At 38.3% G+C, this 24,202-nt stretch overlaps 1 protein-coding gene across 1 annotated transcript; it reads right to left on the reverse strand.

The window, feature by feature from the left end:
- Window positions 1-912: 912 nt before the first annotated feature.
- LOC137265675 (homeobox protein MSX-1-like) lies at window positions 913-22,745 on the reverse strand. Its single transcript, XM_067801105.1, has 2 exons — window positions 22,103-22,745; window positions 913-1,945 (listed from the first exon to the last, which is right to left on the reverse strand). Exons 1-2 carry the CDS (start codon window positions 22,653-22,655, stop codon window positions 1,512-1,514), a joined length of 987 nt encoding a protein of 328 aa, XP_067657206.1. The 5' UTR covers window positions 22,656-22,745; the 3' UTR covers window positions 913-1,511.
- Window positions 22,746-24,202: the final 1,457 nt, after the last annotated feature.

Below are 24,202 nucleotides of genomic sequence, written 5' to 3' on the forward strand. Positions count from 1 at the left end.
GAAATAGACGTTCAATAGCGACTGCTACCCTGTAGATTAATACGATCACCTGACAGCCTGCCCGTGTTCTTCTTATTATGTCGCTAGGTGCAATAATTAATAGGAAATAAAGTTGAATACTCGTCTTCGATTACTGAGCTAATTGGGCAGTAAATTAGTTGGGATCGCTGAAATCATCAACTTTGTTGAAGGTAAAGATCGACAGACATTCATGTTTATTTCATCACGATTGACTGTATTGTGTAATGGGAACAGTTCAAACAGACAATTGGTAATGAGACAGATTTTATTAACCAGATGTCGGGGAGTGCGAATTACATGCGTATTTCAATATCGACAAGCATTGGCGGAGGTCCCCAAAACAGATGCTATCGTTTGACGCTGATATCCAACAAGTCAAAGACAATTAAATTCGCCTGACAGATCATATTTTGCTTGATTGTTTCTTAACGACACATCACAGATCGTTCAACAGGCGCAATTATCCCGGTGATTTATTTACATTTTGAATGTACGTAAGTTGATCTCGTCTTGATAACGTCTGTGGACAGATTTTGTCTTCGCGGAATCCTGTTAATGAATGACGGAGCCGTAGGCCCATGCGCTTGCTTATCACCTGCATCCACGATCAGTTTGTGACTTGTGACATAACGTCATTTACAAGTGAGCGAGTCAATTTATATTGACATGTTACATGTTTGCTCTCTCTCTCTCTCTCTCTCTCTCTCTCTCTCTCTCTCTCTCTCTCTCTCTCTCTCTCTCTCTCTCTCTCTCTCTCTCTCTCTCTCTCTCTCTCTCTCTCTCTCTCTCTCTCTCTCTCTCTCTCTCTCTCTCTTTCCCTCTCTCTCATAGTATGCGTACACAACCATATCGTGTCCTGAATCAGATTCAGTTCTACAACGTACGAACGAATAGCTCTTCGGTATTTTTATTTACAATAAATGTTTGTGTACAAAAACAAGATTCAATCACTTCTTTTATTGGAAAAGTGATTGCTTTGAAGACAGACTCAACTATCCGGCGACAAGCCAAATATGGATGCATGTAAATAAATTAGTGTCTGTCCGCCATTCCCGTCACTCGGTTGTCGTGAAGAGAATGTGCGCAGATTGCCGGGATCCGGTACAAAGTTCATGGCACGAATTATGTTTTAAATGGACTGGGAAAACCACCACAAGGTACATTAAATTCAAGGACAATTTCCCCTAAAAAGCACTTGGGTTTTTTTTAAACAGATTAATGGTTTATAACAGTTTCCCGCTATATAGTATTTTAACGAAAAGCTGAACTAGAATTAAACATGAAGAAACATTCTGCGTTCACTCTAATCGATACGAATGCAGGCCTTGTGTCGGTTGTGGTCAAGGAAACATAGCTGGTGGTCAAATATTGCAGAATATCTTAGGAACAGAATATCTTAGGAGAAGGGTCTTTAACATATTTCAAAGTGATTGTGCAAAAGGTACAAATAATAAATCTTTATATCTGAGTGTCTGTATTCTGTGACGGTGTCAATGAGGATACAGCGACAGCCCTGAGGATCCGGGGAAAAGTCCAAATCCGGAAAAAGTCCCCGGATGTAAGAAATGAGCTCTTAAATGATGTCCATATAAGGAGGCTGACGAGGCAGTGGACGATGGTATTGCTATTCCAAATGTCGGAGGCAGCATTGGCTTTGCTGCCATTCGAAGTTTTTCCAACTCTGCCTCTTGGAGTCGCTTTGCTTTTGCACGTCTGTTCTGGAACCAGATTTTGACTTGAGTTTCCGTTAGATTAAGGGACGCAGAAAACTCGGCTCTTTCCGCGATGGAAAGATACTGTTTTTCCCGGAACTTCCGCTCCAGAGCTAACAGCTGTGACGTAGTAAAGGGTGTTCTGGGCTTCCGGTTTGGTTTGTGTTTGCGCAGTGTGCATTTTGTAGGGGCCTGGATCCGTGGCGGCGTACCTGTAAGTAATAACACTCATTAGAGAAACGCCCATTGTGAAAAAGAAGTATTGTTATGACGTTTAATCTAGTTGATAGGTAATTCAAAATTTGGACTAGTGATTTATTGAAAACTGAATTGTTTGCACCACTTTTCATATATATTCTATATCATACTTGTTTACTCTTCGACCTAGATACACAGCAAGTATTAGTGTGTTTAATGACAGACCAGTGTAGCCTCGTGGCGTTTTCAGATTTGTTGAAGTGAAAACACAATTTCCTTTTCTTATTTCCGTCCCCTTTCAAACGGATTTTAAACCCGTGGGGGAAAATACCTAATATACAACACATTTAATAAAACACAATATTAATAAAAATAATTAATTTGAAAATATTAAATTCACAGTTCGACGGAATCTGGAAGTATCTAGATCCAGCCCAGTTGACCTTATTTCAAGTCACTGAAAACACTGGTCTAAGTCCAGGATGCACATGTATTATGTATATGATCACAATAACGTATCTACATCAATAAATGTAGACGTGCATCCTTCAGTAAAACATTGAGTACCTTTAGCATGTTGAATGTTTGGATTAACTTAATTATCGAGTCTTTCAAGACAACGATTTAGAGATCAGACAATGTACATTGCATAAACCCCACACCAACTACACGAGTGTATTTACAAATCACAATTTACCAAGCAAGCACACCAATGCCCCTAACATTGACTCCTTACATGAACAAAATTTTAGTAATTATTCTCGAAAAAAATACAACCTGTGTGTAATAATTACACTTTACTTTGCACTTTTCCTACAAACAAAAAACAACATAGTCAAATCAGAAAAAAATCTTTTTATTTCTATAAAGTACTGGTTGAACAAATTTGATGTGGGCTTAGAGCAAGTGTTAGCGTCCATCTTTATTACCAATTGTACAGGTTCAAACCAGCTTAGCCTATAAGCTGTCAATGTTTGTCTTAGTACAGGTGCCGATTTATCAACTACACCTGCTGCGCCTGCATTAATATTGTACCCTACTTTGAATGTACTTCTATTCTATAACCCACTGAGTGTAATAAAGAAATGGAAAAAAAAACAATTTGATGAGTTTAAAAGAAGTAATTTCTGATAATCCATATATATATGGATATTCGGGTGTGTTGGTTATTGGGTCTGAAAGTTCCACATGTGTAAAAGTAGGTCGTCCCTAAATTGTAAAGCATCCAAACGATGGTTTTCATGTTACTGGTTGAAGATTATTGTCTTCGGACGGACGGAATTCCTTGCCATCACTTTATACCCTCGACCGATTAGATCTGGATTATGATTTTGGGTCTTTTTTGTTCAGGTTCCAGTATTTCTTGTGAGTTTCTGTTTATACAGTAGTGTGAAAGATATTGTACTGTTTCAATTTGATTAACATTTCACGGGTATTCAGACCGACTTTGACCTTTAACCTCGCTTTGCCATTCGTCTTGGCCATCTCCTCTACCTGCATCCTCCGATATTGTTTTCTCTTATCGTTTCTGTGTCGGCTTATCAAAGACGCGAATTTATTTTGTCTAGACATCTGTTATTTTATCAACCGACGTGTAGTGTTACCATGGAAACAATTACATTATCGTATTTACCTATCAATAAGTCATTCTTTAAATACCTTAACTAAACATATATTACGGTTTCAGCTGATCGACATGCATTCTTTCACAATCAACAACGAATGTTGTATGACACCTGTTTCGCTAATGACTGACAGCATATAACCATCAAAAATCCATTTCACTTGTCACTACATGTTCATGAATAGGCGAGTAGTGAATCCGGCATTGGCGTTGCAATTAGTCAATATTACAATCGTGCTTTTAACAATGAGTTCTTGTTTAAATGACATTTGACTCTCTAAAATCCATGACTCACAAGTACACGATGGGCATTGGGGGAAAAATAAGCTTCTATCACTCAATAAATAATATCAGTTTGTGTGTGGAATGTTTGTTCATTGAAGCTCGGAATAACTTCATCAAAATATCTTTATGAACATTTTAAACAAACTGTTGCCGATGGTTAGAAAACATCTGTGACGTACCTTCCATTGTTTTGTCAATATTGACACGGAATCAATACTTGAATTATTGACATTTGAAACGGTATGTAATTTGAAAGCGAATGGTTGACTGGCTTCAAACTATTTTGCCACGTTTCTAGCTTCATGCAACAAATGAAATTGTCAGTAAACATTGAAAAATATATGTCTTTGTGTATATCATTATGCCAATCATCACAAAAACTATATTTTGATATACACTACAATCTTCTTTAACACTCATATTAATTAACAATGTATGATTTTACAACTCTGGTGGAGTTGCACTAAATGATTTATTAAGTTTCAACTTGACATATCCACCAACGTGTGAAAAAATACAACGTATTGGTTTAGATTTAGTGATTATACTCCGACGGGAAATGTTTCAATCTTAAGTTAATTGTACTCTTTGTGTTTGAACCTAAGGTCTGCTTAACGTGATTCACAGACAATCTTTGGCTGCAAAATGTATTAAGGCTTTTCTAAAGTCCTTTCTAAAGAATTTAAATTTCAATATTCGGTATGCTGTGCATGTTGTTCTTTTAATTATTTAACAATAAATAAGCTTTTCCCTCATATCAGTTTAAATTAATTTTCAATCATAATGTAATTAATGCAGTTGTGGAGAAATCGTTAAAGTCATTTCCATAAACATAATGTAGGGGGTTATTTAGTGAAGCCCCGCAGACCCACATTGCCGAGCTGTAGCACGCCTACCTGTAAAGGTAAATGTTGGGGTTTTTTGCGCATATTCAATAATCGCCTTTCTTTAGCCAATAGTTTTGCAGTTTGTAACCCAGCGTAATATAAGTCACGAGCGCTATCACAACATTCAGTACTGATTAACTTACGTCATTTGTAAACACACCTACTTTAAGAACATTTTTAAAATCTGCTAAATCCGCTACACGTTTTAATTTGTTAGGTTAATATAATATTATTTGAGAAATATTCACAACTACCTAAAAAATAAGACGATGTAGTAAGCCGTTTCAAACTAACATTGCCGAAACACAATATCCAGTTAGAACGTTGTGGCGCTGGTATGGTGTTCCTAGGCAATGTAATGTTATGTTTATCCGTTGACAAGGATTATCGCAAATGTGAAAGTGTTTCTGTTTCTGTGACTTAACTACACTCATATCCCGTCTTCTGTACTGGTACGGGGACTGACAAACACGTTACGTAACACTGCAGAGCATCCCTACCCACCTAATTGAGAGTGCTGAAATGTACACCGGACTTATCCCGAAATCGACAAGGTGGCCATGTGTTGCGGTGCTTTTAACATCGCTGACAGTGATATGAGCATCAGTCTAAGTGGCCCAGTCTTGTTACACACAAGTAAATAGGAATTAATGTGTATTCATTAGACACAGAATGGGCGAATTAGCCGATAATGAACACAGGCCATTTGACAGAGACATTTGTTTTGACTGGCGGGAGAAACACATGTAAATATCACAATACCGTAGTTTCTCTTGGAAACCGCATTTCTGTAATTACAACATCACACATCTACATAATAATTAAAACAGAATGTAGAGAAATATATATTTATACATCGTTCTGAGAATATACCTATATACCTAATATATAAGAAATTATTTCCGTTTTAACATCGAGGTAATCTAAATTCCATTACAAATTCTGTAAAGCCATGCGTTGGCTGTATGTAAACTGTTGTTTGCCGCCAGCGGTAATGTCCAGAGGTCGACAGTTCACCTAGGAATTGTCCTGTGTAAACTGTCCTGATATTTGAGCCATTTGATCTGTAAAGATGATTCGTGTCAACAACCAGTGAGATATCAGATTCAGCGCAGAATTATATTCTGACCAGTCAAATAGTATGTCTCAGAAGCAGTGATTTGTAGCTGTAACACACAATGCAGCGACCGTAGTGATCAATATTCTTGATCAAAATGAGATCAAGAATACACAGTGGCTCGTGTATCTACAGACACTCTCAGTCGGCAGCTGCTAGGCATTGTGTGGGTGAATTTTCAGACACGACTCTTCCTTTCCATGCTAGTTTCAGTGAAAGGGTTCAGTATTGAAATCTACAGGGAATAATGACCGTGCTACTTCAGAGCACCAAGAATAGCGGTGTGAATGGTTGGTGCCACAGCGAATAACTAAGAACATGAGGGTGCTATTCTCTGAACGGAATCAATCATATACAGTCAACCCTTACCTCCTTACAGAAACAGTCCCGTATTATCTCAGATACAGTCAACCCTCACCACATTTCAGAAACAGCACGGTATCAATCCCTGATACAGTCAACCCTCTCAACAGAAACAGTGCGGTATCAGTCAGATACAGTCGACCCTTACCTCCTTGCAGAAACAGTGCGGCATCAATCAGATACAGTCAGCTCTTATCTCCTAACAGAAACAGTACGGTATCTATCAGACACAGTCAACCCTTAGCTCCTAACATAAACAGTCCCGTGTCAATTTCTGATGCAGTCAATCCTTCCCTCCCAAAAGAAACAGTCCCACACCAGTCAGATACAGTCAACACTTAGCTCCCAACAGAAACAGTCCCGTATCAATCCCAGACACAGTCAACCATTAAATCCCAATAGAAACAGTCCGGTATCAATCAGATACAGTCAACTCTTAGCTCTCAACTGACACAGTCCCGTATCAATCTCAGATACAGTCAACCATTAAATCCCAATAGAAACAGTCCCGTATCAATCTCTGGTACAGTCAACCCTTAGCTCCTACCAGACACAGTTCGGTATCAATACCTGATACTGTCAACCACTCTCTCCCAACAGACACAGTTCGGTATCAATGCCTGATACTGTCAACCACTCTCTCCCAACAAACAGTTCGGTATCAAAACCTGATACTGTCAACCACTCTCTCCCAACAGACAGTTCGGTATCAAAACCTGATACTGTCAACCACTCTCTCCCAACAGACACAGTTCGGTATCAATACCTGATACTGTCAACCACTCTCTCCCAACAGACAGTTCGGTATCAAAACCTGATACTGTCAACCACTCTCTCCCAACAGACAGTTCGGTATCAAAACCTGATACTGTCAACCACTCTCTCACAACAGACACAGTTCGGTATCAAAACCTGATGCTGTCAACCACTCTCTCCCAACAGACAGTTCGGTATCAAAACCTGATACTGTCAACCACTCTCTCCCAAAAGAGACAGTCCGGTAACAGTCAAGGCCTTCTCTCTGTCTATAATGCGGTGATTAAACTCTCGTTAACAGACGGATTGCTCCTTCAATGCAAGATGAAGAAATCCCCACCAACATCGAATGGAATGAAGGCGTTGCCATGGCAAAAGATTCCTTTATCCGCTGTAATGACCTATTATCAATTTTCAATACAACTTCAAATATTTTAAGAGGGTACTTTGGCACACTTCGGTATATTTTCGGTCACTCATCCATGTTACATGCTTTAGCAGCCACCAAGGTTATTTCCTTGCCACTCTATATGGTAAATGCTACGCTCAATAAAGAGCAGTTTGTCTATGAGCGTTGATTAACGGCTACAGAACTCATACCTGTATTTTTTAACATTAATTGGTTAATGAAAGTAACTTTATGTAGAATATAGTTGTCTTTCTATAAACAGCTTAACAACCCTGTGGTGTACAGTGTACTGATCTCAACTACATTTGAATTGTATTGAATTAATTCATTTTAGATACTTAATGGAAGCTGTGAATGGCGACTCGTGGTGTACAGGATGTAGTTATCCTCCAATAAACAATTGGCTGTAACAATCATATGGTGTATCGATCTCAACTACATTTGAACTGTATTGAATTAATTCATTTTAAATACTTAGAGGAAGCCGTGACCTTCGACTCTTAGTGTAGCCACACCTAGCCAGAGAGTGTTTGTGACATCGCAGCAACTCATGAAACTACGTTAAATATGTAGTGGGAATACGGTAACCAGTTGAGTTTAACTACTTAAGACCTACTCGTCATACAGGAACTCATTAGCGAATACTTAGTTATTGATGAACATTTAAAACATTTTTCTACCTGTTCTACATGACGTCACAATACATCATTATCCGTGTGCAGGGGTTTACTTGCCGTACATCGTTGTCCTGTAAATAATTGACCTATTGACATTTGGTCACGCCGAGGAAATATTGCAAGAAAATTGGAATATTATTCATGTCATCCTTCCTTAAATTTGTATGACTTCTGTCTGAGGAGGAGATTAAAAGACTTCACGGCTTGTGAAATCCGTACAAATACTTCAATTGCTCTAAATAATAAATGAATACTTTCGTAAGCCAAGCGGAAAACAAGAAGTAAAGAAAGTTTCATAATGTGCATAGGACGCCGGGGCCGGCAGTGTCCCCCACCGTCGTGGTTAGCGACCGAAGTTGGATACGGACTCTTCGTTTCAGTGACGACAACATTAACTTTTGAATATGTCATTAATCAATAAAAGTCACTGTATTGGAAACTTGCTTTAGTATTCTTTCGAAACTTAAGATCTAAACATTAAAAACGTTTTATTTGCAGCTGCATTATATTTAACACAGCTGGGTTATTCCATTGCTCGTGCAATCTGTGATAAGATTTAAGAAAAACCTTCTATTGCATGCATGAATATGCCATCATCATTAATATCATGAATTGCCATAGAAACACATAAATACTTTTATGGGCTGTGATAGACTTATGTAGTCCTTTCCTGTGATTAGGTTGAATGGCATCATTTGATGTTGGGTTCATAAGGTCAGGCTTCAAGGTATCTCAGCAAAGATACCTTCATGAAACATTTTTCACCTTAGAAAAAACACGAACATTTTACGTTTGCGATTTGTTTAGTAACATGTGTTGTGTGTCTTCCCGAATTATCATAAAATACATATGAATATATAACACATATTAATTCCTCGTGGCTGCGTCTAGAATGCTTTCATTATGCCATAACTCCGGGAGCCAGGCCTCATACAGATTTATTCTACAGATATATTTTTAAATTATTAACAAATGTAAATTAACCCTACGTTTCTTCAAACACCTTAAATAACTGACACCTGGTTCTAAAAGATGAAAGGGACTTTCATGTTCACGAATTCTAACCTGCCTTAATAATATCGCCCCCTTTCCGCTCGCCCGTCAGTGATGCGTATGTTTTAGTTGGATCTTGGTGTCTGTCTGTCATCATCTGACTGTAACATCATTATAATGTGGAAATAGTAGGCTGGTGCGAAGGGAGATGGAGTTTTAGCCGTGCAACTAACAGCAGAAAGGACAAAAAATGGCGGACAAGGGCAGATAACCCACCCTCCAAAAACTGGTTCGTTTTCCATACAACTACATGACATCTTACAGAGTAATTATCTTAAACAGTATCCTTTTGCAAAACAATTTTACGATCTAATATATATTATGACTGTAGTGATTTAACTGTAGAATGTCACGTTCTTGTCTATTTCTGAAGAAAAATGTAAACGTGAAATAAATTGTCCTTAAATTCAGTGACACAATTCATATGACCTTCAGTTGGCAGCTTTCGTTAATTTGTGTATTTGGATTTCGTGGCATGATAAAAAGTATGAAACTCTCCACAAATGTGAAACCTTATTGAGGAAATGATTCTGATAATGTGTGAAATTTAGAGTGGGAGTAATTGCAATTTAAGTTTGGAGCTTGGTAACCGAGTCTAGTTTAATGCTGCAATTTGCGCTTCATGTGGGAACGTAGACTAACTCTTAGTCTCTGAATTATACACTTTTGATTGTAACCAATAAACAAACTGAAAAGGAGCCAAAGGGAGACCATAGATTGAGAACCTGAGGGAATCTAGACTTGCTTCATTTAGGATGTTCGCACTGCAGAGAGGACTAGGCAGTAGGGGAAATAGTGTGGTACGGGGACTATGAGACGGACTAGTGAGAACAAAATCCCAGAGTAAGTGCTGCTGCCACTTGTATTGTCCATGTCATTCAGTGTCTATCCCTATCATCTCCTGTGTGTAGCAAGATGTTGATCAAGAAGGAAAAGAATGACATTTTAGCAAAAGATGCCGACAAATCACCACGGAGCAAAACACCTATGTTACCTGTCAACGCCAAGTCTAACAGCAACACTCAAGAGCGTGCACAAGGGGAATAACTCCGTAAATCACTCGGCTGCCAAAGCCAGGAAACATTCGGCGAATTTCTCAGTGTGTGGTGCCCACGTCTTTTCCACTCGAGGGCCTATTAGTCTAATTGCAGAAGGCGATAAGAAAATTCTCCCAAAATGCCTACGCAGTTAGCACTAGAATGACTTCAAAATAAAATCCAAATGATATATCTATTAAATTACGCAACGTATAAAACTGGAATTTCGCAAATTTGGTTGACGTCTGATTCACAAGCGACAAATGGCCTCGCTGACATAAGCGCCCCTTACGACGTCAACAATTAGCCAATCAGACCTAACCTATGTCTGTCAGCGCCATCTGGGAGATAAACATTCTGGCAGGGTGAACACAATTACCCTAACGACTTCCTATAGGAAACGTTAACAATCGCTACTTTAAACGAACATAGGTTTGTTTCCGGCATGTGCTAAAAAAATAAGAGCAGTGTCAATGTAAATAGGTTTGGCTTAGAACATTATCTTAATTTGCTATTTTCCTGAAATGTCCTCAACATCATTAGTCAATTGCAACCCGGATACTTCATTTCATTAAAGGGACATAATCTATGTGATATGGTGATATTCCATTTCTGCGAACGCCTCGTTAATACAAGCGACAAATGCATTTCAATAATCATAAGAAATACCGGTGGCTGAGGGCTGATTCTTATTAATAAGAAGCGTGTGTGTATGAATATCTCATAGCGGTACTGTCTAAAAACAAGTGTAACGTCCTTAATAACGAACGCGCGAAATAGTCGGTACTGGACGGAATATACTAAACAGTGACTGATCAAGAAGCGCTGCATGTGCAGTAAAACTAGTCAGAAATACACATATCCAAGCAAGTCCATGTAAGTCTAAAATATGTGGCAAGCGTAGATTTCCAGAAAATGGATAAAGTCTCAGGGCTCTTTTCATTATATCTTTTTTATTATGAACTGGGCTTATTTCTATAAAATTGTTTATTTCAGAGACTAGTTGTTTGTCTACAGTAAACCAGTGCTCTCGGGTTTGTTGGTGAGAGTGCGTTCGTGAAAACCAATTACAAAATGTTCTCATTCATTTTAGAATTCTTTCAGCCAACACGTATGTGCACTTTGTGATGTCGACAGTTTTTGTTGGAATCTTTGACAGGTACAATGCCTACAAACATAAGAATTCATGGTTTCCAAATGGCAGTACCCCTTTAACGCCACAAACTGCAACAACACACCAACATCTGGCATCGACAACATTATATTCTCACGTGATCCACATCGTTGTATTATCAAATATACACAGTATATCAGCAATATCAAAAACTAATTACTTCTCGTGCGCAACCTTTGGGTAGAACCCAAGTTAAGAGATCATTTGTCATAAAAAGACCCAAGTTTTATAGGGTATTCCTTAATTTGTAGCCATCACTTAAAAATGCAATTTAGTGTTTCCGCTTTCAAAGTGCAAAAAGCTGTAAACAAATTGTGATAAGATACTAGCAATTTGAAACGAAATTATCAGTGCTGCGAAGATAATTTATGGTGGCAAATAGGCTTGGGATAGTTTGATAATTTACCACACACATTTGGGCTGAAATTATCAAATGTATTAATGCCAGTAGTTAAGATGCTTTACGTCATAAAGTTTACAGAATGTCACGTGACCTGGATCAAAAGACCTTGAAAGGTTTCACAAAGATAACCAATACATGTAAAAATATTCTATCAATGATTTGTTTCTATGAGAAGTTAAATTCAACTTTCATATTTCACCAGGCGACGATATACGTTTTGGTCTCAATCCCCTGTATCTGTTAGCAATTTGATTAAATTACTCCACGTGACACGCCGTTTAACAACCATAAACATTATCTTTGTGGTGAGGTCTTTTAACTTTTGAATTACTTCTTAAAGACACATACTTCATATCTGTGTGAGCGTATGGGCCGGTCATGCTCTCTACACGCCAACATCCGGTCGTGCTCTCTACACGCCAATATTCGCCTATGCTCTATACACGCCAACATTCACCTCTATCATATACACGCCAATATTCACCCATGCTCTCTACACGCCAATAATTGCTCATGCACTCTACACGCCAATATTCACCATGCTCTCTACACGCCAACATTCACCATGCTCTACACGCCAACAATCACCATGCTCTCTACACGCCAATATTTGCCCATGCTTTCTACACGCCAACATTCACCCATTCTCTCTTCATGCCAACATTCAGCAATGGTCGTTTGGTCCTTCTGACCGGTGAATCTGCGAGTAATGTTACTTCGTGTTATGTAACATCGTATCTGCGAAAAGGCAAGTTAAACACTGTTTCTGACTTGACAGCGTCATCTCAACTAATAATCTTCATATTTACATTCTGCAATATACCGAGTATGCAGGGTTTTACTCATTCGTGTAGAATTGCTGAATGGATACTCTATCTGTTACGGGGTAAAGTAGTTTCATCGTATTGGTTACCCAACGGGGTAGTAAAATAGCCAGGGTGTGAGAGAAACAGATATAACAGGAAGGTTTTTAACAGGTGCCATCGAAAGGGTGTTTGTTTCAATTATGGTGAGAAAAGGTCCGCAAAAGTATAGAAGTATTTCAGATAAATGTTTTGACAGCAAGGAGACATATATCTGATAATTGTAAACCTAAGAATTCTGGCGCGATATCACAACGCTGGAGAGTGGTAGGAGTAGGCAGGAACTGGAAGCTGAAAGATTCTGGCACCGTTTCCAGGGCCCAGCCGATTTGTCTGACCCGCAGTAAGTGCCACTGACAAGATTGTATTAGTGAGGAAAAGTAAGACGTTCTCTTAAACCTGGTGATGTCTTGGAATATAATGTAACATTTGTCCAATCTCACATGGCGTCATTATGTCATCATCGCGTGATACCTGTAAGTTTATTATCTAAACATATATCATCATACATCAACTCATAACAATCCAGCACACCAAACAAATATAAATAAGATTGATACAATGTGGCCATGAACCATATAATTATACATCGGTATGGGATGGAGGAAACTAAATGTCTTGGATGACCCAGCAGCAAGCAGAGGTTCCACTTACACAGCACGATGCACTGTCTTTCTCGTTGTTTCTCCTTTTTAATTGTTGTGTTAATTAGTAATGTATATTTTGTTGTCGGCCATGGAGTCACGGGGTTCCAGGAGCTGCTGAAGCGAATTATGACCGGTCGGCAATCTCACGTTGGAGTGGTTTGAATCGACCTGTTCACTGATGACACGTGTATATGTCGTTAACAAGAGTTTTCTAGCACTTCTGGGGTCGACCACTTCATTCATGACGTCTCGGTGAGTTCTCTGCTTACCGCTAATGTCGTCGGTTGATCAATAATTTATGCACACATAGAAATCGTGTTTAAACAAACCAATTGCGGTAGAATTTTAAATCTAATTCGAGTGCAAAATTAATGTGACTTTCTGCAGCCAAGAGAGTGGATGAGGTGTATAAGTGCTATCGATCGTCAGGAAACCACGCCGGCGAAGAAGACGCAATAACGACGGAGACAAAATGGAACCTTGTCTATTAACCAATTATCACAGAAGGCACTTATGCGAGAATTACCGAACATTACTTGGCAGAATGAATTAATTATTTACTATGGAGAATTCATAAGAGTCTTAAACGATGGATTTGTAATGGCTAACATAACCGCTGATGAACCGTGTCATGTCACCGTACTCATGCTGGATCGTATGGTATATAACAATAACTTCTTTCAGAAACAATAGTATCACAAATAAAAAGAGATTTTATTGACAAAGATGACACATCTAAACCATATAATCTCCACGTCTTGATGGGTCAAAGTCTGTTATACAGGTGTATCTTAATTTGAACCTACAGGAACTGTTAACACGGAACGTTCATATTTATTCAGTTTTCGTGGGGCTTATTATGAACCTTTCGGGGTCATTCAAATGAAAAGTATACATTCATAAATTATATGCTAAATGAACAAAACTAGGTTAAAAGAAAATAATTTTATAGTCATGAATTGTGTGTAGGATAACATTTTAATATATGTGATTTAAGAAACTGAACAAAGCTCAGAATAAATCGCTGAATATTTTTTTTTTAATATTTTAAGAACTGTGTAAGCAACGAAGCAAAACATTTATGTTTCATCATTGATAATTGGTCCACGCATGGCTTCAATATAAATAATCTACACGTGCATTTATTTTTTTTCCAAACTTATTGTTCGTCTTGAAATCAATTTCATCCAATTGATTCTTTGCTAATGCAATTATTCTGGATGTTTTAAAGCCCCGCATATCGACATTGCTACCTATTATCTTCGGCGTCCAGATCGATCTCGCTAACAAGCATGGACAATTTTGAAATAATTTGAAATCAACAGGGTGTGAAAAGTGTACGCTACAGCTTTCGAATTGGTTTGAGCTTTCAAACAAAATCCATGAAATTCAAATGTATAGTTACAGTAGAAAGACAGGTGTGTAGCAGCGAATATTTGTATGAAATGTGAAATCAGACATTGATTCTAACTTCTCAAGCTTCCTAAAGATACACAGCATTTCTGTATAGCAAGGTCTGACACTCCATCAAGCATATTCACTGAAAATAAGAACTAATTCACAGACAAGCGAAAGAAATCACCTCCATATTACATTTACAGAAGAAAACAGTGTGTCCTAAAATATCGATGTCATAACAAAACGAAAATATATTCCAGCCTGAAATCCCGTAGCCAGTGCAGATCGAATCTTACACCCTGTGCCAAACCTCGTATGTCCTTCCCACACCGATGCTGATGAAACTTCGTGCACCTTGAAGCGCATTTTCCTCAAACCAATGCGTATTTCAACATTTTATATAAATTCTATAACCAAAAGTATTGACTTCATTGCGGATTTACATATTTTACAAAACTGATAAAATGGTGACGGTTGTTGTTAAAGGATTGTATGTACACACACGCGATCTACTCCGCCGAAGTACTTGAATGCAAAAAACAATATCAGTACGCTGATTGTTCTACAAGAACCTTGGTGTTTAGCACGTGTCTCTTGATCATGAGAGTATTTTTGTTTTATCATAACCAGGTGATCAAGTACATGAAACAAGGTCTAGTTTCCCCAAATTATATATTACATGCTTGATTGCAAAGTCAAATCTCATTTAGTTAATTGGTGCAATTAATATTTGAATACAGTCTTTCTGACTTGTGTGTGTGCGTGCGATAGCCAGCGTCAAATACTAGACTTACAAAAAAACATTTATTTGTTGGGTTATCAAATATTCAGCTTATAACCTGAGAAATTAATGGGCAATTATATTTTTTCTCTTGAGCACAAGCTATGGTGCAATGAAGACCAATTAGATGGACTGGAATCTTCGGTAACCTACAATGTAATCAATATCAACCCCTAAATACACAACATGGAATAATCACAGCCTACTTTTAGACGTCGTATACATTGATTGAAGGGTGCAATACATCAGCCTGGTACTTCCCCGTCAATGTTTCAAACTGCTGATAGTACAAAATCTCTTTATAAGTGTGGTACTATATTATTAAACTTATCCTTCCTTAAATATGTCACTGAGATTTCTAATGAATACTGATATTTCGGTTACTGATTTCATTAAGTGTTTTATTATACTGACATAACTCAGTTGCCACGCGAGATATGTAGTTCCATTACATTGTCAAACATTAATAATATGCGCACTGTTGAACATTTTCTGAATAATATAATTCTTTTTATTCCATGAACTTTTAACACAAGTGAAATTCATCAGGAGGAAACCTTCAACCAGTGAACTTGGAACAATTTATTTTAAGCTATAGTCAGCTATATCATTTCACAAGAAATGCATAAGAATCCTTATTTTATTAATACTGAAATGCATGTTGCATGAAACCGTCTACATGGAGCTAAATGTTTGGAAATACCTTACAGAATATTTGAATACTGTTTTACTGATGTTTTACGCTTCACAGGCCGTCCTTATCTAAGTAGCTTATGTCTCCTTCTTGTTAGAAAATGTAATACATTACTCTGCTATGTAAAACACACATGTACCCGTATATGTCAGAGTTGATTGTGCGTATAGTTTTTTGTGTGTCAGACTTAGCTTTATTTATATCTCTGTATATGCCATACTTATAGTTGTATGTATATCTCTGTATGTGTCAGATTAGTTGTGTGTATATCTCTGTATATGTCATACTTAGTTGTATGTATATCTCTGTATGTGTCAGATTTAGTTGTATGTATACCTCTGTATGTGTCAGACTTAGTTGTATGTACATCTATGTATATGTCATGCTTATCTCTGTCATACTTAGTTGTATGTATATCTCTGAATGTGTCAGACTTACTTGTGTGTATATCTCTGTATGTGTCAAACTTAGTTGTGTATATCTTTGCGTGTCTCATATTTAGCCGTGTGTATATGTCTTTGTGTGTGTCAGACTTAGTTATGTGCACATCTCTCTATGTGTCAGATTAGACGTGTTTATATCTCCGTAGACACTATTTTTGAGTGTTAGATTCAGCTGTATATATCTCTGTCAGACTTAACTGTGTGTATATCTCTGTATGTATCAGACTTAGCTGTGTGTATATCTTTGCGTGTCTCATATTTAGCCGTGTGTATATATCTTTGTGTGTGTCAGACTTAGTTATGTGCACATCTCTCTATGTGTCAGATTAGACGTGTTTATATCTCCGTAGACACTATTTTTGAGTGTTAGATTCAGCTGTATATATCTCTGTCAGACTTAGCTGTGTGTATATCTATGCGTGAGTCATATTTAGCCGTGTGTATATATCTTTGTGTGTGTCAGACTTAGTTATGTGCACATCTCTCTATGTGTCAGATTAGACGTGTTTATATCTCCGTAGACACTATTTTTGAGTGTTAGATTCAGCTGTATATATCTGTATCAGACTTAACTGTGTGTATATCTTTGCGTGTCTCATATTTAGCCGTGTGTATATATCTTTGTGTGTGTCAGACTTAGTTATGTGCACATCTCTCTATGTGTCAGATTAGACGTGTTTATATCTCCGTAGACACTATTTTTGAGTGTTAGATTCAGCTGTATATATCTCTGTCAGACTTAGCTGTGTGTATATCTTTGCGTGAGTCATATTTAGCCGTGTGTATATATCTTTGTGTGTGTCAGACTTAGTTATGTGCACATCTCTCTATGTGTCAGATTAGACGTGTTTATATCTCCGTAGACACTATTTTTGAGTGTTAGATTCAGCTGTATATATCTCAATCAGACTTAACTGTGTGTATATCTTCGTATGCGCCATACTTACATGTGTGTATATCTCTGTATGTGTCAGACTTAGTTGTGTGTATACCTTTGCGTGTGTTAGATTTTGTGTGCATATCTCTGTCTATGTCATACTTAGTTGTACGTTTATCTCTGTATATGTCAGACTTACTTGTGTGTATACCTCTGTATGAGTCCGACTTAGCTGCGTGTATACCTCTGTATTTGTCATACTTAGTTGTGTGCGTATCTCTGTATATGCCATACTAAGCGGTGTGTATATCTCTGTAAATAACATACTTGGTTGTGTGTATAGCTCTGAAAATGTCATAATTAGTTAAATATACATTTCAGTGAATGGCATACAAAGTTGAGTGAGTACCAATGTGTCCGTATTTGTTATCCAATTATGTGTGGTGTTATCCTTTATTAAAAGAGTATAGATGTATTTGATAACGAAACTTCTGCCGGGGTCATGATAAAGTGTGTTTTAGGCATCAGCTGCCTAGCTGCGTGTCGTCCTTTGCGCCCTAGTTCTCCGCACGCTCTCCTCCAATATTGGTACATGAAAGAATTGATCCATTCTAGTATTAGTGTGGCTCAGTGCCAACATATGTGGAGGTTTTTTTTCAAGAACATTAAACATTATTTCTGATAATTAGTCATATGATGGTGACACGACCCTGATATATTTCACTGCAGTTGATTCATATCGGGCTCGGTTGCTTGGAATCAAATGGAGCCATGCTGGTAAAGCGCCATGTTAACGGAAGACTGCCTGCATCAAAGCGAGGCCTATAGTCAACGTACAAAGCAATGCACGTGTGTACTCAAGGCTCAGTAGACCCTCGTCCAACCTGTTTAAACATATTGCATTTTTACGATGCGCTACTGGAAATCTATGTGCAACAATGCGTTTTGCCAAGGCCATGAAACATATGTTTACCTTACTTTTGCAAATCATTGTTATGATTTGCATTGAAATGTTTCACGTTAATAAAGTTTATCTTCGCATGAAATTAGATTGAAGTGTTCTGTTTTGGGGTTGCGACAGCACGGCCTATTCCTCGCAAGAATATACTGTTTCCAGAATCATTTGACCGATAAATATAACACCTGTTGTTACGGTTATTGTGATCGCTAATTAGTCAATTCAAGGTCTTCTGATATAATGAGTGGGATATCGACCCAAACACCTACACAGACTGGCACACAGACACAAGCACACATTTACCGAAAACAGACACACTTTGTCTTCAACACACTTTCACACAGCACATCCACAACTACTTCTGCATGGGGTCACGAGTACATGCAGCTCGACACACTGGTACATATACATACATTCATGCATGCAGTCAGACACACAACGACATGTATACACATGCATCCAGACACACGCGCATACATATGCTTTCAAACGCACACACATACATATGCATCCAAATACACACATACATGCACATGCATTCAGACACACAACATGCATTCAGGCACACGCACATACACACACATGCATGCATGCATTCAGACACACGCACACATTTATGCACATGCATGAAGACATACAAGCACATACATACACATTCATGCATGCATTCAGACACACGCGCACATTTATGCACATGCATGAAGACATACAAGCACATACATACACATGCATGCATGCATTCAGACACACGCGCACATTTATGCACATGCATGAAGACATACAAGCACATACATACACATTCATGCATGCAGTCAGACATTCGGATACAGCTACACACATATATACAGAAATACAGACATAGATATGTCTTTCTCACAGTCCCTAAACCATGTCTTGAAACTTCAATCTCACAAACATCCCTTATCAGTTAAGTTGAGTTTCTTATTCTGATCTGTCACACTTATATTTTCATGGATGAAATGCAAGTCTACAGTCTGTACCAAGCATATACACGACGTACCCGACAATTTCAGAAGAGAACTACTGATGTATTTATGATTTCTTTAGACGCCACCCATGATGTAGTCGGTCTGCCTCATGATAACAAAGTCCTTATATCCTACTTTAGTCGAATCATTCTTATACCGCTGTAACCACCAAAATGTACCAGATCATGTTATGTATCTCGCTTCTTCGTGTTACTGTCGTTTCTCGTTCAATGTAATATATAGTGTGAATTGTGACCAACACGACACCATGGTCACTGTTACGGCATGTGTAGTCGTTGTTTAAAGCCATTCATGACATTCATTATGTACAGTGAATACACGTGTGGTGACTAGTAATATATGTATAATCGCCGATATAGTATATTCAATTACTACACTAGCTGCATATGTATATTCACACCCATAGTATTATGAAAACAAAGAATATTCATTTGATTCTTTGTTGATTTTAAACTATATAAATGTGTGAGTGTGTGTGTGTGAGTGTGTGTGTGTGTGTGTTTGTTTTTGTTTTTTTTGTGTGTGTGTGTGTGTGTGTATGTGTGTGTGTGTGTTCAGTTATGCTTGTTTTACTGTCAAAATATTTTCACTATTTATCAGTTTCGCGGCTCTTGTACATTTGTGTTAGCACATTCATAGCACATCATACTGACATTTCCACAGAATGTATCCTCCTGAATATTCACTGGTATATTTCACATAGCTCATAAATGGTATATATACATGTTTTATTCTGAACAGTAGTATATCAACGGACGTTACAAATACACTAAAGCGCTATTCAGTTTGTGCACTTAAAAGATATACAACTATGCAGTGCATGTTGTTCATGCATAGATGCATTCACTCCGTGGTTTCGTTTATGTCATTTCATGTCTCACGAGACTCTCCAGAGTTTATAAGTATTTATTGGATGATATGAACATGTTTAATCGAGAGAAGCTTTTGTACTTAGCGTATGATTAATCGCGTTTCACTTCCTCAATTTCAAAATTCTTTTCACATGACGTCATAGTGCATTTAAGTTTATTGTTCAAGTCGGACATAAAACGCAAATTAGTGTGAGTTCAAAAAACAACTTATGAAAGGTAAGCATTGGTTGTTTTGCTGCTTGGGTGATTTTACTGAACACATCAAAAGCTTTGCATCAAAATGCCTCTAAGTCTGAAAGATAGTTAAAGTTTTATGTGCATTTCATCTTAATACAATAAGTCATAAATTCCACATTACATTCACACTTGAATGCTAACAGCGTGTGTCTGAACATTATAAATACAGTCATTTTATGGACTTAAATTATGAAGTCTAAAAGTTTATCAAAACAATTATGGTTTTCATTAGATTGACATGTCATAGTTTATTGGGCGTTTTCATGTAAACCTACAGACAAATTTTCAGGCAGTTAAATCTGTAATTGTCCCATCGTCCCTTTTGTTAAGACATGCCCATTAAATCCAAACAAAATATCTATGAACTCTGTTTTAACTTTTAGGATATTATCAGATGGGTACTTAAGTTATCCTTTCTGAGGCAAAACTTTTTATCAAACAAACTGTATAATGTCTCATTCCCTTTTATAAACCTAAAAGGCAATCAAAACTTAATGTTGCACCGTCGAGGAACGCAACTGAACCGACAGAAAGGTAGAGTGCCCGTCTCTCGCAATTATATGCTCCAGTTTAAAATTGCCTACTTCGCTTTTCGGGAGAGTAATCCTGGATGAATTAAAATCTGCACAGGGGTGATGAGCAGTTTACTTTACATCCTTTAAAATAGGACAAAATTGCGGAAAGGACACAATGGACTGGTTTTATTTATGGAGAAGCTGAAGAACGACTATAATCGAACGTTTTGTTAGACACGCTACTGCATAACACATTCAGCACGAGTTCCACTTTACGGTGAAAATGCATTTTAGGGATTTGTGAAAATGGACTAGGAAAAGCAGTATTATTGTCAACTGTGTGTTCCTTATTCCTTCATTGTTATTAGTTGTTACAATCGTTGCTATCTTACACATGAAGCAATATATTTACTTACTTACTCAAATATACAAACAGCCGGATGTTGTTTGTTTGCTCATTAAAAAGTCGTGATACTGATGCATTGTCAGAGGTTAAGCCGCAATGTAATATTCAGTAATTGACTCTAAACGCCACACTTTCAAAACAAACTCAGAACAAATTTTCAATTTGGCGTCGTTTGTATCCGTTAAAGTATATTATCGCGAGATACACTTGAAGCAGGTGCCCGTGTTCGTGATACAATCGGCTAGAGATGAAAGATGCTGACTGAAATCTACATTTGCCGATGGGAAATGTGCGCCGACAGTCTTCAAGACACCAGGCAGCAGTATGTTTTGCAATGACACATTTCGTAATAATGACATGTGTATTTTAGTGTGTTTGGATTTGATTGCTTAACAGAGGCAGCGAAAGAATTTTTAAAAAGTATTTAACGGTGAGTCTTCACTTTCCACAAGAGTGTTAGTCTCTGTTTTTGAAATTATGTCAAAAACATATTGTTGATTTCATATTTCAAAGAACATGAAACGAAGATGAGAAATATTTAAAAAACAAAGAATGTTGTGCAAAATATTATAAAAAAGTCGCCAGTGTAACAAAAGTGGAATAGAAAGTTTTTAGTTTAAAAAGTTTAAATGCTACAGCTGTGAATGCATTCATAATCATAAAGAAATAAACCATTTCTACTTACTAGTTGGAGTTGGTATCCCGGGGGCGAGGGGTAACCAAGAGTGTGGGGAGCGACAGGACACGCCCCACTTGGCCTCCCCGAGTCGTTGGCCGTAAGGGACAGGATAAGAGTTCGTTGCCAATGGGGATTTCTGACTTGATTTTCCAAGAATATCAGCCACACTGAATGACGAGTGGGCGACATGTGACGACGGGGATGAAACTGACGATGATGGTGAACACGGCGGTGACGCACATGATGACGCAGAGTCGTCTTCACAAACGACGTCATGATCTGCGTCGTCTGCACTATTACATTTGTCGTCTGCTCGCTTCACATGATTGTCTGATATGATAGACTCTACACTAAATGACAGTCTTTCCTTTGGACCAGAACTGTTAGTCATATTGTCAGAGCTCGAACTGGACTTCGGAGGACACTTGACCTGTTCGATTGTCCTTTCTTCGACAACAGGTAAATTTTCAGGTGAAGCTGTCGGTTTCGTAAAAGCTGAATGGGAACTTGTTTTAAAACTCGTTGGTGGTGATCGGGAACGCGTCAACTGTACCTCCATATTGAACAAGAAAGGTGACAATCACACACGTCCCCGTTCACTGAGACTTGACTGTAAACACAGCATTTTCCATCACTAATTCGTCTGCTCGTTCACTGACAATATATTCCACAAGACTTGTGTTAGCGGAAGTGACGTACTATTTCTCCGCGCGAGAGGGGCAGACGCCGGTACAGATTGTCCAATCAAATTTGCTGCCTGTGAAATTGACAAGAGTCAGGGATCGCCAATTGCCACGTGACTCTGTTTACTCTGTGAGCTTGACGGGGAATTAGCTGAGCATGATATTAGTAGGAGGGGGAGGGGCGCGGGGACTTCGGGTTGAAACGGAGGGGATTTGGACAGGGGGACGAGAGACTGGCGGATAATGAGAGATAGCAGTGGTGCGCAAGCGTCGTTGTGTTCAGGGTAAAATACCAGCTAAACAAAGCTTATTCAGCGATCTGAGGACAACTGTAGATCATTGGTTCAGAAACCATTGCAGTCAAACAAACCAAGCGAAAAATCGCTCAGCGGTGTACCTGAACACAGAAACTCCCTCTCTCGACGTGACATCCTTAAATATTGCTGCATTTACCTGAAGCGATTTTCCCAGATTTATGCAAATTTTTCATCGTGCTGCGCTGTTGTATATTCCTGACCAAGTCCGCTTAAACCCCCTTCACGAGCTACCTAGGGTGTTATGGAGGGGGCTTCGCTGTAATCGCGTTTATATTCTAATGACGAGTTGAACTCGGCTGGGTGTAACTTTATTAATGTTGAAGACAAATGGACGGAGGTGTTGAAGTCGGTATTTTCTATACATCTCGTGTCGCCACATATTATAGCGAGTCTCTCATGCATTAAATATGGGGCATTTTATTAAGATGGCGAAGTCCAGACTTCACTATGAGGACACATCGGACTCTCATTATGTGTGCAGCTTTGGTGATAATCATGTTGTCCGCTTTGCTGCCTTCACACCCCGCCGTGGCATTTCTCATAATGAGAACAGTAATTTTAAAAACACTATGAGAGATCGTTTATCGCCGTACAAACTTCACGTGTTTCATATTAATGATCCATTTACTTACCTCTTTTGCTGGAATGGTGTCTTTCTAAGCAAAATTGTCATTACTTTTTATTCGGACTCCGGCGGGGCAAAAACATTAGCTTGGGGGACGTAAATTAACTGATGGAGCGACAACTCTCGATGTGCACATAGTCCTTTCTCTGATGTATGAGCATGTTTTGACAGAGGCAAAAGAAATTAATTATTTCCTCAGACAATGTTGATTTTAAATATATATATAGTACGACATTATTGAAACAATTACCATCGCCAGCAGTAGTGGTTGTTGTATTATCAACGAAAGAATGGATAGCATGAACGGGGAAGATTTTGGTTCTATCTGATCGCCCTCCGAGGAGCCTTGTTTGTGGGTCAGTATAACGCCCATGTTCCCACTAAGTCCCCAGGACCCCCTTGTCGGGGCTGTCCGCACCCCCGGCTGTTTTATGGCTACCCTACAACACAACATTTCCACCTCTGTCTCACAAAACCGGAC

This window comes from Haliotis asinina, chromosome 15, assembly GCF_037392515.1.
Source record: "Haliotis asinina isolate JCU_RB_2024 chromosome 15, JCU_Hal_asi_v2, whole genome shotgun sequence".
NCBI lineage: Eukaryota > Metazoa > Mollusca > Gastropoda > Lepetellida > Haliotidae > Haliotis > Haliotis asinina.